The following is a 15,823-nucleotide window of genomic DNA, read 5'->3' as shown; positions in this document are numbered from 1 at the left end:
TATACAAAATTTAGTCAAGATTTTATTTCTATTCATGATTTCAAGAATTTATTTCTGTAATTTTGTCAAAATTTTATTTCTATAGAAAATTTTGTCAAAATTTTATTTCTATAGAAAATTGTCTCAAAATTTTATTTCTATGGAAAATTTTGTCACACTGAATTATATACGTATTTAATCGGCTTTTTATACCCACCACCATAGGATGGGGGTATATTAACTTTGTCATCCCGTTTGTAACACATCGAAATATTGCTCTAAGACCCCATAAAGTATATATATTCTGGGTCGTGGTGAAATTCTGAGTCGATCTGAGCATGTCCGTCCGTCCGTCCGTCCGTCCGTCCGTCCGTCTGTTGAAATCACGCTAACTTCCGAACGAAACAAGCTATCGACTTGAAACTTGGCACAAGTAGTTCCTATTGATGTAGGTCGGATGGTATTGCAAATGGGCCATATCGGTCCACTTTTACGTATAGCCCCCATATAAACGCACCCCCAAATTTGGCTTGCGAGTGCTCTAAAATAAGCAAATTCCATCCGATCCGGCTGAAATTTGGTACATGGTGTTAGTATATAGTTTAACCTATAGTCTCTAACAACCATGCAAAAGTTTGTCCATATCGGTCCACTTTTACGTATAGCCCCCATATAAACGGACCCCCAAATTTGGCTTGCGATCGCTCTAACCCAGCAAAAAATATTCATAAATTTGGAAGCAGTACAAAAGATCTCTGCATACTGTAAGCAGTAATTTTCGGCGCTGTTTATTCGGCGCAAAATTAAATGCATTTTCATGTGTACATTTTAAAGTCATTAAACATTAAAACTTGAAAAGAAAACTTAAACTAGAAGAAATATTAAACTAGCGCTGATTTTGACAAATTCAGTAAGCGAGAAACTATTTAGTGCAACCACACTCGCTTACGAAGTTGCACTAAAGTATGCTTTTGCCGAAGCCAACCTTTTGTCAATGCTCACACTTCATTTCAGACACGAAGTTGTTTAACGCATCCAATCTCATTTACTTAGTTGCACTAAAGTATGCGAATGTTAATTTCGTATTTTTCCGAGGATTGGATGACGAGTAAAAAATGAGCATTGTGAGTTTAGTTTCAGTGTGAAAGTCTAATGAAAAGGTCGTTACCGCGCGTGCTTGTTCGATTAATTCTTAGAGAGCATTTATTTACTTGGTAAGTAATATATATAAGCTTTGTGTGCATTGCGTCATTTTTAAATGGGGAAAACAAAAACAAAGCGAATGGTAGGCAAACGCCAGATAAATAGACTCATACGTAAAGAAGTAAATAAAAATATAACGGCACTAAATGTTTCGCAAAATCGTGTAAATTCTGATACAAGCTACTTAGATTATAATGCAGATGAATATGGGAATGCAGATAGGATGGTATATTCGTCATCAAATAATTTTAATGAAGAATATCCTAACCCTGTACCTATTAGTGATGCATTGCGTGCGTGGTACTTACAGCATAGACCGACTGTCATTTGTGTTTCCGATCTTTTGAAAATATTAAAATCTAGAGGATTAGATGTCCCTTTAAGTGTCGCTACACTAATCGGTTTGCATCCTAAAGTAACAAAGAGAACGGTATGTCCTGGGACATATTTCCACATAGGGCTACAAAACAATATTAGTAAAATTTCAGATATTTTAATGGCTCAAAATAAAATGGAAGTTATAATTGATATAGGCATAGACGGCCTTCCTTTATTTAAAAGCAGCGAAATAGGGCTGTGGCCTATTCTATGTCGCGTTATTAATATCCCCGAAATAAACGTATTTTTAATAGGCAGCTATGTGGGAAAGAAAAAACCAGCTAATGTAAACACATATCTACACGATTTTGTAACAGAAATGAAAAAAATTAAAAATGAGGGACTTGAATTGAATGGTAATAAAATTGAAGTTAAAATTAGGGCTTTTTTAGCAGATGCCCCTGCAAGATCTTTCGTTTGTGGAATTCGAGGCCACAATTCGTTGAAGGGGTGTAGTAAATGTTACCAAGAAGGCAAGAGTGTGTCGAATGTTACTGTTTTTAGAACATCTGCTGCAAAACTTCGAACGGACGAGGATTTCAAAACAAGACTGGATAGAGATTTCCACTCTGAAAAGTATGGTACTGAAGGTTTGTCTCTAGAAATTGAATTTTAATGAAATTAAATGATTACACAGTTCCCCCTTGATGTCATGCATCTCGTGGATCTTGGGGTAACCAAAAAAATAATATTTATATTATATAAAGGTGATTTGCAATACCGTTTACCTTCGTCGGACAGGCTTTCTCTTTCATCTCTGTTAGTATCTTTTGGGACACGTATTCCACGAGAGTTTGCAAGAAAGCCGAGATCTATAGAAGAATTTCCTAGATGGAAGGCTGTAGAATTTCGACAGTTTTGTCTCTACACTGGATTAGTAGTATTTAGAGAATTTTTAGATACTGCCCGGTATACTCACTTTCTACGATTAGCATGCGCATATAGAATTCTCCTTGGTTCTAAAATTTGCAAAAATAAAATTTTATTGGCACAAAAGTTATTACAGAAATTTGTGGAAGATTTTCCGAAATTATATGGTGCAAAAAGTGTAACCTATAACGTGCACAATCTTTTGCACTTAGCAGAAACTGCGGCTAAATTCGGTTCTCTTAGCAATATTACGGCTTACCCTTTTGAAAACATGATGCAATCCCTAAAAAAATCCATTAAAAAACCACAATACATTGAAGAACAATTATATAACAAATTTGCACACATTTCATTAAATAAAAAGGAGACATTTAAAGGCTACAAAAAGAATGCAAATGGTAAAATTATTTTTTATTCTACAGAAAAGGGGTATTTCAGCCAAAATTTTAACGACAGTTTTTGTTTAATCGATGGGAACTTTCCTGCCCAAATATTAAGTTTCAGTAGTGAAGGGGAAATTAAAGCAAAAAAATTTTTATCTTCAAAACAGTTTTTTTTACACCCAATATCATCTAAAGACTTAGGAATATGTGTCATCGATATTAAAAAATTTAAAGAAGTTGTTATCAGTCATGGGCAAATAATAGGAAAATTCTTCGTTTTGCCATTTAAAAATGAACATGTTTTATTACCCATTATTCATTTAGTAGAATAGAAATAAAATAAAATTCATATATTATATACTACTTATTTTTTACTAAATTATGTATGAATCAATAGAAATATGGCACCTCCAAAACGCAAGGCTTCCAATGCTGAATACGATCCAATTTTGGAAAAGTTAAATGAAATATACGAGATATCAACAGATGTATTTAAAAATAATTCTACGGAAATTACTATACTCAAAACTGAATTGCGAAAGCTGCAGGGTATGATAATGTGATGTAATATACATACGTTTAAAAATAGCAAATCACTAATATCTTTTTAGATATCATTGGAAAACAAAACAGAATTCTGGTACAGATTCAGGAGAACTCATTAGAAAGTATTAAAACCAGCTCAATTGAAATTCAAACGTTGAAGAAAGAAGTCGAAAAACTACAAGGTAATCAATACATCTGAGCAAATAAATTTTTTCTAATGAATACATCTTACAGATAATCTTTTTAACCATAATAAACAGCTTGTTGAGCTGTTATCCGAAATAAAAACTGTTGTGAAATCCAATTTGTCTCCAGGCATACAGAAGTTAAAATACGAAGATATTTTTCCAATATCTTCACAAGATGAACTCGAGTCAATTGAAGATGAAATTGATGAGAATACCAAAGGACCAATGGTAAGTTTAATTTAGAACATAAAAGTTTATCTTCATTTTTGAATTTATTGTTATACGTTTTTAATTCACAGATTGCAACACTTAAACATATTTTGGGAAGAGGAGAATTACAAAAATCGATCAAACATTTGATGGATATAAATCTCTTACTAGACTATAACGTTTATGGGCGGCAAGGAAAAAAAAGACTTCTGGACTATCCAAAGTTAATGAAGACAATATACCGTAAGTATAAAGATGATTCCTTCTCTCACTTGATTCTGACAAATTCATTTTTTATTTTTAGAAGCTGTAGGTACCGAGTATGGGAACAAAATGGATTTCAATAAATACTTCAGCAAATGTATAAGATTGGTAAAAAATCTTCATTACAAAAACGAGTCCCTAAAGAAAAAGGATGCAACCATCAATATTATAGATAGCGATATGTCGTAAACATATTTGTCAATGTTTTCCGTTTTATTCTAAAATATGAATAGCATTTTAAGTTTATTTTTATTTTCTATAAGTACTTGAATTACTTCCTTGCAAAGACTGAATTAATGAACTGAATTAATTTTAATATAATTTTAATTTTATTATAAAAAAATAAAATTAATTAAAATATACAAATAATAAACTATTCTTTCATTTTAAATTAGCAAGAAAAATGCGCTTCGGGAAAACCATGTTTTCATGACCTATTTTCACTAATATCACTAGCGCTTTCATTCACTGCCTTCATAATACATACCGATGAGCACTCATGTAAGCACAAAATAGGATTTATAAAAGAAGCGCATTTTCGCGAGACATTTCTTGTTAATTTCACCAATGAATTCCTCACTACTGTAAGTGCTATTAAGTTCGAAGCTCCTTTACCAAGCCGATGAAAATTCCTCAAGTTTTTTGCTGGGAAGAGAAGCAAATTTCATCCGTTCCAGATGAAATTTGTTAGTATATGGTCTCTAATAACCATGCAAAAATTGGTCCATATCGGTCCACTTTTACGTATAGCCCCCATATAAGCGGACCCCCAAATTTGGCTTGCGGTTGCTCTAAAAGAAGTAAATTTCATCCGATCAGGCTGAAATTTGGTACATAGTGTAAGTATATGGTCTCTAACAACCATGCAAAAATTGGTCCATATCGGTCCACTTTTACGTATAGCCCCCATATAAACGGACCCCCAAATTTGGCTTGCGGAGCCTCTAAGAGAAGCACATTTCATCCGATCGGGCTGAAATCTGGTACATGGTGTTAGTATATGGTCTCTAAAAACCATGCAAAAATTGGTCCACATCGGATAATTATATATAGCCCCCATATAAACCGTTCCCTCGATTTGGCTTGCGGAGCCTCTAAGAGAAGCAAATTTCATCCGATCCGGCTGAAATTCGGTACATGGTGTTGGTATATGTTCTCTATTGAAAATTGGTCCACATCGACCCATAATTATATATAGCCCCCATATAAGCCGATCCCCAGATTTGACCTCCGTAGCCTCTTAGAGGAGTAAAATTCATCCGATCCGGTTGAAATTTGGAACATGGTGTTAGAATGTGGTCTCTAATAAACACGCAAGAATTGGTCCATATTGGTCCATAATTATATATAGCCCCCATATAAACCGTTCCCCAGATTTGATCTCCGGAGCCTCTTGGAGGAGCAAAATTCATCCGATCTGGTTGAAATTTGCAACGTGGTGTTAGTATAAGGCCGCTAATAACCATGCCAAAATTGGTCCATATCGGTCTATAGTTATATATAGCCAATCCCCAATCACACAAAAATTGGTCCATATCGGTTCATAACCATGGTTGCCACTCGAGCCAAAAATAATCTACCAAAATTTTATTTTTATAGATAACATTTTCAAGATGTTATTTCTATAGAAAATTTTGTCAAAATTTTATTTCTATAGAAAATTTTGTCAAAATTTTATTTCTATAGAAAATTGTGTCAAAATTTTATTTCTATAGAAAATTTTGTCAAAATTTTATTTCTATAGAAAATTTTGACAAAATTTTATTTCTATAGACAATTTTGACAAAATGTTGTTTCTATAGAAAATTTTGTCAAAATTTTGTCAAAATTTTACTTCTATAGAAAATGTTGTCAAAATTTTATTTTGTCAAAATTTGATTTCTATAGAAACTTTAAACTTAATTATATACGTATTTAATCGGCCTTTTTTAGTTTAATATATACCATGTATGGACTATGTGGTATATATTACGGTGTTAGGAAGTTTTAAGATACCTTGCCATCGGCTTCAGTAGAAGTTTCTACGCAATCCTTGGTGGAGGGTACATAAGCTTCGGCCTGGCCGAACTTACGGCCGTATATACTTGTTTTGTTTAATAAAGGGTGGTTAAAATTTCAAGGGCCGATGTTGATTTTGAATAAAACACAAACTATTTAGGAAAATTTTGTAATTTTACTTTATTATGTAATTTTACTTTATTATTCGTCCCAACCTAAGGTATATGTCTGCAAAAAAATTCGAAACAGAATAGTGTTGTCATCTTTTCTCATCTAGCTGTGTTTGAGTGGTTCGGAATACGAGAGTATGAGAGTATTATGTTATCTCATATGTATATATGTACTTTCTGGTATTGGTGCTTAAGATAGCAGTGTATGTGTGGGAGCAAACGTTGCGGTGAGATTGTATTTATACACTTTAGGTGCGATTTCATATTTGTCAAATGAAAAAGCATTTAGTTCAACTGCAAGTTTCCGTCTTCGATTGCATGGTATAGGATGTGGGGTTCACAGATGTAAGCATGGCAGCATAAGTTTGCTTGTTGCCCGATCGAGTGCAACTGCATCGTCATGGTGGTCACAAACTCAATTTTTTCTCTTTGCAAAAAAAGGAACAAAAACAACATGACACGTACATCCACCACAATCGCCACCATAATGCAGTTGAATTTACACACATCACCAACATTACTATCACCACCCATATACATTCGCTAGAGTACCAATTTTAGATGTGGTCTAGTTTTAGGTTTGCTCTTATGAATGTGTGAGTGCACAACTACAATTGTACGAGTGTGTTTCTAGGGAGAAAGGAAGTGTACTTCGTTAATTCAAATGTATGGTACGTATTACATGTATTGGCCAGAGTACTTCGATTTTTTTTTTTCAATGACGTTTGAACTTTATTGAAAGAGTCAAGCAGGCATGATTAAAGTACAAATGCCATTGAGTACTTACAATATACAAGAGAGCACAAGTGTGTGAGTAACCATCATTGGCTACCAGGGGATGCATGGGTTAGGGAGATTGTTCGAATAAAAGTACTTGCTGAAGTATTAATATAAATAAAATATCAAGCAAAAAGAATAAATTTTGATTAAAAGCAAATAACTAATAGCATAGTTAGAACTTATAATTTATGTGCCTTAGGTACTTGTATGAAATCAATTGGAATTCAAAGTAATGTGTTAGTTCTGGAAGCAATTCTCAAAATTAATAATGGTTGTACTCAAGGAATTAAATCTAAAAAACTTTTCCAGTGTATGCTAGTTTTATAATAAGTTAAGTGGCAATTAGATTGATTAAGATAATCATTTTATTGCGTTAAAACGGAAGCAGTGAACATTTTCATACCCTAAACCACATGGTGGTCAGGGTATAATAAGTTTGATCTGCCAAAAAATGTTCCTACCAGAAATATTGATTTTAGACCCCATAAAATATATACCGATCGACTCAGAATCACCGGATTCCGGTCGCACGAACGCTATTGAATTTGGAAAAATCGGATCAAATTTTCCCAAATTTGGCCATAAGTATCTTATTTATGTACCGATCTTATTCAAAGTTGGCGTACTCTAATATTCTATTGTACTAACTATATATAAAAACAATAAAAAACATGCAAATCGCATATTAGACCTTAACAATCTCTATTTTTTCTATATCTACCCCAACAGATCCGAAGACATCAGGTCTGAAGACATCTAAGGATTAATTTGGTGAGTTAAAATTTTGTTATGTTTCATTTTGTATACACTCAAAGTTACACTACGAGTTTAATATTGACTAGTTTTACTACGTTAAACAAATAAAAATAAGTCACTGCTGATATGTTTTGTAACTCTTGTTAGAACTCTCTACACGCAGTGAAGAAACATGATTGTCACGATCATATTCGAAGAGCAAAATAATGTGATAGGAGCTATTTTTCCGGCGACCATGTAACATTTTCACCTGCAACCATGTTGGCTCAGTGAACATGGTTCTAAGAAAAATAAAATTGTCCTCATCTAAAATGTTATTATATTGATAAAATTTGTTTGAATCAAAAGAAAATGGTCACGATCTAAAATGTTATGGTATTCGTCAAAAATGGTTTTCTTCCAGTTAAAAGAACATGGTCACAACCTAAAATGCTTTGATCTTTATGAAAAAAAAATTTTTCGTCGACGATATCTATTTTCGTTCAATTTCAACAATAAATAATCGTTGAGGGCGAAGGATTTCCGACCAATCAGCTTATCCTCATTGCTACTTAAGACTCTGGAGAGGATGATAGATATTTATCTTAGAACTAGCATCGATTCAAGTTTGTTCTCGAAACGACAGCATGCATACTCGAAGGGCATGCCTACTCGAAGGACCGCATTACATGAACTAGTCAGCTTTATTGAAAGCTCACTATCTGTCAAAGAATGTATAATCGTGGCGTTTCTAGACATCGAAGGGGCGTTCAATAATGTCCATCCGAGCTCGATATTAAATGGACTGACAACTCTGAATGTTGATCCATGTATACTTAGGCTCTTAGACGAACTGCTAATGAAGAGACGTATTTCAGCCACACTAGGACAAGCAAACATACAAAGGTATGTGAACAGAGGCACTCCTCAAGGAGGAGTTCTATCACCTCTCTTTGGAATGTTGCTATAAATAACCTTCTGGTTACCCTAGAAAAAGAAAAGATAAAAGTGGTGGCATACGTAGAGGATGTGGCTCTGGCAGTCAGGGGAAAATTCCCATCCACAATCAGAGATATTATTCAGAGGGCCCTGCGGATGACTGAGAAGTGGGCGAAAGACAATGGTCTTGGGGTAAATTCTGCAAAGACAGTACTAGTCATGTACTGCAAAGATCGCAAAACTCCCACGGTTAGGCCCATTTCCATAGGGGGTATTGAAATTCCCTTTGGTGAGTGTGCAAAATACCTTGGCGTTATTTTGGACAGGAAGCTGAACTTTAAGCTTAATATTGAAGAAAGGGCGAGAAAAGCAACGGTAGCTTTATACTCGTGCAAAAAGGCAATAGGAAAAATGTGGGGACTAAAACCAAAAATTGTGCATTGGCTATAAACGGCAGTGGTTAGACCTATAATGCTATATGGTGTTGTAGTCTGGTGGCCGGCACTTCACCAGACAAGTTTGGACAAAGTTCAGCGTATGGCGTGCTTGCGTATCTCAGGCGCATTCAGCAATACAGGAACAAATTCCCTTAATGTCATGCTGCATCTATTGCCTTTAGATATTTTGGCCAAACAGTCAGCTGCAACAACGGCTGTGCGGTTGCGCGAGCTATCGCTGTGGTCGGAAAAAAGTTACGGTCACAGTTCGGTCCTCAAAATAATGCCAGATGTGCCTAACGTAGTGGATTACACTTTGGCGAGTCCACTTTTCGACAAAAAGTTTGAGACTCTAATCCCCAACAGCTGATGGCTCCAAATTGGATGGACAAGTGGGGTTCGGAGTATATTCTAATGATCTGGAACTTCGAATAGCGAAAAGATTACCTAATCACAGTAGTGTTTTTCAGGCTGAAATAATAGCAATAAGAGAGGTGGCGAATTGGCTGAGAAGTAATGTTCCAAAAAAATGTGGGCATTAATATATACTCAGACAGTCAACCTGCAATAAAATCCTTGGACTCTGTGTTCCTCAACTCGAAAACGGCCATCGACTGCCGCAAATCTCTCAATGAGATGGCTGAGCAGTACAATATTCACCTAATATGGGTGCCTGGCCATAGGAACATACCGGGGAACTGCGAAGCGGATGATTTGGCAAGGCTAGGGACTACCTTACATATTCCAGGGGAACTAGAATTTGTTGGTATGCCGCTAGCTACCTGCAAGCTCATACTGTGTGAGACAGTTGTTATGATGGCAAATGTTCGATAGGAGAATTGCAAGGGTTGTAACGACACCAAGCAAATATGGTCCCATTTCAACTTAAACCGCACACTAGATATGCTAATGTTCTCGAGACGTCAGATATCACTCCTGATATCTGCTATAACGGGTCGCTGCCTGATAGGTGATTTTGCAAAAACTATTGGCGCAAAGTATAATGACTATTGTATGAGCTGTCATGATGCGGAGGAAAAAGAATCAATTAAACACCTCTTGTGTGAGTGTCCTGCATTTTGTGTAAAGCGCAAGCAACTTTTAGGAGCGTATAGCTTCAGATTACTGGCGGATCTGGAAAACGTTAACTTAAGCAATCTGCTAATGTTTTTGGAAAAATCGGGTTGGTTCAGCGAAGAAAAATAATCGAGAAGGTTCAGCGGTTAAAACTAGAAGTGCCCATATGTAATAGGTACTTTTAGTTAATGTGGTATCACAATGGACTGAATAGTCTAAGTGAGCCTGAATGTTAATCGGGCTGCCACTTTCACCTAACCTCACCTAACCTAACAATAATTAATAATTCCCTTTTTACTTCGTGTCCATAAAATGTACTAACGCATACATCATGTAACTGCATATAGAAATAAAAGATACCATATAGCAAAATGCAGAAGGAAAGACTAAAGTCGGGCGGGGCCGACTATATTATACCCTGCACCACTTTGTAGATCTAAATTTTCGATACTATATCACATCCGTCAAATGTGTTGGGGGCTATATATAAAGGTTTATCCCAAATACATACATTTAAATATCACCCGATCTGGACAGAATTTGATAGACTTCTACAAAATCTATAGACTCAAAATTTAAGTCCGCTAATGCACTAGGGTGGAACACAGTGTTAGTAAAAAACAAGTAAGGAAAGTCTAAAGTCGGGCGGGGCCGACTATATTATACCCTGCACCACTTTGTAGATCTAAATTTTCGATACCATATCACATCCGTCAAATGTGTTGGGGGCTATATATAAAGGTTTGTCCCAAATACATACATTTAAATAACACCCGATCTGGACAGAATTTGATAGACTTCTACAAAATCTATAGACTCAAAATTTAAGTCGGCTAATGCACTCGGGTGGAACACAATGTTTGTAAGAAACATTTAAATCTGAAGCAATTTTAAGGAAACTTCGTAAAAGTTTATTTATGATTTATCGTTTGATATATATCTATTAGAAGTTTAGGAAAACTAGAGTCATTTTTACAATTTTTCGACTAAGCAATGGCGATTTTACAAGGAAAATTTTGGTATTTTGACCATTTTTGTCGAAATCATAAAAACATATATATGGGAGCTATATCTAAATCTGGAGCCACCGTGGTGCAATGGTTAGCGTGCCCGCCTTGCATACACAAGGTCGTGGGTTCGATTCCTGCTTCGACCGAACACCAAAAAGTTTTTCAGCGTTGGATTATCCCACCTCAGTAATACTGGTGACATTTCTGAGGGTCTCAAACCTTCTCTCAGTGGTTTCACTGCAATGTGGAACGCCGTTCGGGCTCGGCAATAAAAAGGGGGTCCCTTGTCATTGAGCTTAACATAGAATCGGGCAGCACTCAGTGATAAGAGAGAAGTTCACCAATGTGGTATCACAATGGACTGAATAGTTTAAGTGAGCCTGATCCCAACGGGCTGCCACCTAATCTAACCTAACCTATTTTTAAATCTGAACCCATTTCAACCAAATTTGGCACGCATAGCTACAATGCTAATTCTACTCCCTGTGCAAAATTTCAACTAAATCGGAGCAAAAAATTGGCCTCTGTGGTCATATGAGTGTAAATCGGGCGAAAGCTATATATGGGAGCTATATCTAAATCTGAACCGATTTCAACCAAATTTGGCACGCATAGCTACAATGCTAATTCTACTCCCTGTGCAAAATTGCAATTAAATCGGAGTAAAATATTGGCCACTGTGGTCATATGAGTGTAAATCGGGCGAACGATATATATGGGACCTATATCTAAATCTGAACCGATTTCAATAAAATTTGGCACACTTGACTACACTACTAATTATACTCCTAGTGCAAAATTTCAACCGAATTGGGGTAAAACTCTGGCTTCTGGGACCGTATTAGTCCATACACCCAGAGAAGGAATGTGATCACCTCAAACATGTTTTAAGAGCAAAATGTTATTTTTGGGTGGTGACCATGTGACATGGTTTTCGCAACCATGTTATTTTCTCGGAAAGCATGTATCTGATTTCGGCAAGAAGATTATATTTGACGAGAAAATATCTAAATCTGAACCGATTTCTTCCAAAATCAATAGGGTTCTATTCTGAGCCAAAACACATACTTGTGCCAAATTTGAAGTCGATTGGGCCAAAACTGCGACCTAGACTTTGATTACAAAAAAGTGTTCACGGACAGCCGGACAGACGGACATGGCTATATCGACTCAGGAGTCTAACCTGAGCATTTTTGCCAAAGACACCATGTGTCTATCTCGTCTCCTTCTGGGTGTTGCAAACATGTGCACTAACTTATAATACCCTGTTCCACAGTGTGGCGCAGGGTATAATTATTCTAAACGGTATAACAAACGCAGATGTCACGCCGATTTCACAAACTAATAAATACTTTTCGATAAATTCAAGAATGGTACAGGATATAATATAGTCGGGCCTGTCCGACCTAGACTTTCCTTACTTGCTTTTATTATAATAAAGTAATTTGTCAAATTTTTGCACGTTAAATCTCCATGAAGGGCATAGTGAAGCTTAGACGTTGTTCTTTGATGGTTTACAAATTTTCAAATTATTAAGAAAAATAACCTACTTACAAGCACTTTGAGTCCTATATATCTAAATGATTATTTGCCTAAGTTGCTTTTACAAGGTTTACTGAACTTCATCTCAACCACAAAGTAAGAGAGAAGACTTAACTTTCAACCATAGGGGAGAAGCATTGAGTATTTGCAAAAGTTTATTTATATTTTGAGTGCGTGTGTGCGTGCGAGCGTGAAAAATATATGCTTAGTTCACATCGAGTGAGAAAAGGGGTAGAAATGTGCTCTTTCACAGTGCATATCCTTGGTAGTCACTTAAGAAACCGAAGAGACTGGCTTGGCAGCGTTTGCAACCTTGCCTTTGCCGGAGTGCTACTTCATATTCTTACATACTTATTACACATACACCGGACGTGTGCATTGGAGAATATATGATTGAGCATTTGTACGTGAGCCTGAGTGTGCACAAATGATGAGGTGTGTGTGTGTGAAAAGAGTTTGCTTAAATTTATGGTGGCATTTGTTAAATTTGTCATCTACTTAAGTTAGCAATGGTCGAAGGGGGGAAATGATTAATATCATATAGTATTTGAACGGAAATATGACATAATATCATTGAGTAGGAAAGGAAACTCTTATCATATTGATGCAGAAATGTATGGGTGTGTTCAAGGATGAAATAATATCCTACTTTAGTTATATTTATTAATGTATTATGTATATTAGGGTATCTCAATCGGTTGTAAAAGTTATTTTGTAATATGTTAGAAACGACTTTGGGTGGCCTTCACTACGTATTGATTCCGAGCTAAAGAAGCAAAGAATTGCAGTAAGGCTACCTTTCAGACACAATTTATTTATACCCTGCGCCACACTGTGGAACAGGGTATTATAAGTTAGTGCATATGTTTGTAACACCCAGAAGGAGACGATATAGACACATGGTGTCTTTGGCAAAAATGGTCAGGGTCCGTCCGTCCGTCCGTCCGTCCGTTTGTCTGTGAACACATTTTTGTGATCAAAGCCTAGGTCGCAATTTAATTCCAATCGCCTTCAAATTTGGCACATGTTCCTAATTTGGGTCAGAATAGAACCCTATTGATTTTGGAAGAAATCGGTTCAGATTTAGATATAGCTCCCATATATATCTTTCGCCCGATGTGCACTAATATGGACCCAGCAGCCAGAGTTTTATACCGACGTGCTTGAAATTTTGTACAAACATAACACTTAGTCGTATAGTCAAGTGTGCAAAATTTGATTGACATCGGTTCAGATTTAGATATAGCTCTCATATATATCTTTCGTCCGATATGGACTTATATGGCCCCAGAAGCCAGATTTTTGGCCAAATTTGGTTGAAATTTTGCACTAGGAGTACAATTAGTAGTATAGTCAAGTGTACAAAATTTGATTGAAATCGGTTCAGGTTTAGATATAGCTCCCATATATATCTTTCGCCCGATATGGACTAATATGGTCCTAAAAGCCAGAGTTTTGGCCCAATTTGTTTGAAATTTTGCACAGGGAGTAGATTTAGCATTGTTGCTATGCGTGCCAAATTTGGTTGAAATCGATTCAGATTTAGATATAGCTCCCATATATATCTTTCGCCCGATATGCACTTATATGGACCCAGAAGCCAGAGTTTTATCCCGATTAGCTTGAAATTTTGCACAAGGAGTACAATTGGTAGTATAGTCATGTGTGCCAAATTTGATTGAAATCGGTTCAGATTTAGATATAACTTCCATATATATGTTTCGCCCGATATGGACTTATATGGCCCCAGAAGCCAGATTTTTGGCCGAATTTGATTGAATTTTGCACTAGGAGTACAATTAGTAGTATAAGTATGCGTGCCAAATTTGGTTGAAATCGGTTCAGATTTAGATATAGCTCCCATATATATGTTTTTCTGATTTCGACAAAAATGGTCAAAATAGCCAACTTAAATTTTGAGTCTATTGATTTTGTAGAATCCAGATCTGTCCAGATGGAGTGATATTTAAATGTATGTATTTGGGACAAACCTTTATCTATAGCACCCAACACATTTGACGGATGTGAAATGGTATCGAAAATTTAGATCTACAAAGTGGTGCAGGGTATAAAATAGTCTGCCCCGCCCGGTTGTAGACTTTCCTTACTTGTTTAAATTAGATTTTTGTCTACTTGATATAGATTGAAATAATTTTGAATTTATTCGTTTTTATACCCTCCATCATAGGATGGGGGTATATTAACTTTGTCATTCCGTTTGTAACACATCGAAATATTGCTTTAAGACCCCATAAAGTATATATTCTGGGTCGTGTTGAAATTCTGAGTCGATCTAAGCATGTCCGTCCGTCCGTCCGTCCGTCCGTCTGTTGAAATCACGCTAACTTCCGAACGAAACAAGCTATCGACTTGAAACTTGGCACAAGTAGTTGTTATCGATGTAGGTCGAATGGTATTGAAAATGGGCCATATCGGTCCACTTTTACGTATAGCCCCCATATAAAGGGACCCTCAGATTTGGCTTGTGGAGCCTCTAACAGAAGCATATTTCATCCGATCGGGCTGAAATTTGGTATATGGTGCTGGTATATGGTATCTAACAACCATGCAAAAATTGGTCCACATCGGTCCATAATTATATATAGCCCCCATATAAACCGATCCCCAGATTTGGCTTGTGGAGCCTCTAAGAGAAGCATATTTCATCCGATCCAGCTGAAATTTGGTACATGGTGTTGGTAGATGGTCTCTAACAATCGTGCAAAAATTGGTCCACATCGGTCCATAATTATATATAGCCCCCATATAAACCGATCCCCAGATTTGGCTTGCGGAGCCTCAAAGAGAAGTAAATTTCATCCGATCCGGCTGAAATTTGGTACATGATGTTAGTATATGGTCTCTAACAACCATGCAAAAATTGGTCCACATCGGCCCATAATTATATATAGACCCCATATAAACCGATCTCCAGATTTGGCTTACGAAGCCTCAAAGAGAAGCAAATTGCATCCGATCCGGCTGAAATTTGGTACATGGTGTTGGTATATGGTCTCTAAGAACCGTGCAAAAATTGGTCCACATCGGTCCATAATTATATATGGACCCCATATAAACCGATCTCCTGATTTGGCTTGTGAAGCCTCAAAGAGA

At 36.3% G+C, this 15,823-nt stretch overlaps 1 protein-coding gene across 1 annotated transcript; it reads left to right on the top strand.

Moving 5' to 3' along the window:
• Positions 1 to 1,135: 1,135 nt before the first annotated feature.
• Positions 1,136 to 4,225, top strand: LOC142242905 (uncharacterized). The gene is made up of 6 exons (XM_075314394.1): positions 1,136 to 1,193; positions 3,211 to 3,362; positions 3,425 to 3,541; positions 3,594 to 3,775; positions 3,847 to 4,000; positions 4,062 to 4,225. The coding sequence occupies exons 2-6, from the start codon at positions 3,215 to 3,217 to the stop codon at positions 4,208 to 4,210; spliced, it is 750 nt and encodes a 249-aa protein (XP_075170509.1). The 5' UTR covers positions 1,136 to 1,193; positions 3,211 to 3,214; the 3' UTR covers positions 4,211 to 4,225.
• Positions 4,226 to 15,823: the final 11,598 nt, after the last annotated feature.

Source organism: Haematobia irritans, chromosome 1 (genome assembly GCF_050003625.1).
Source record: "Haematobia irritans isolate KBUSLIRL chromosome 1, ASM5000362v1, whole genome shotgun sequence".
Classification (NCBI taxonomy): domain Eukaryota; kingdom Metazoa; phylum Arthropoda; class Insecta; order Diptera; family Muscidae; genus Haematobia; species Haematobia irritans.
Note: the sequence above shows the minus strand (reverse complement) of the source record. Positions and strands in the feature narration are given on the sequence as shown.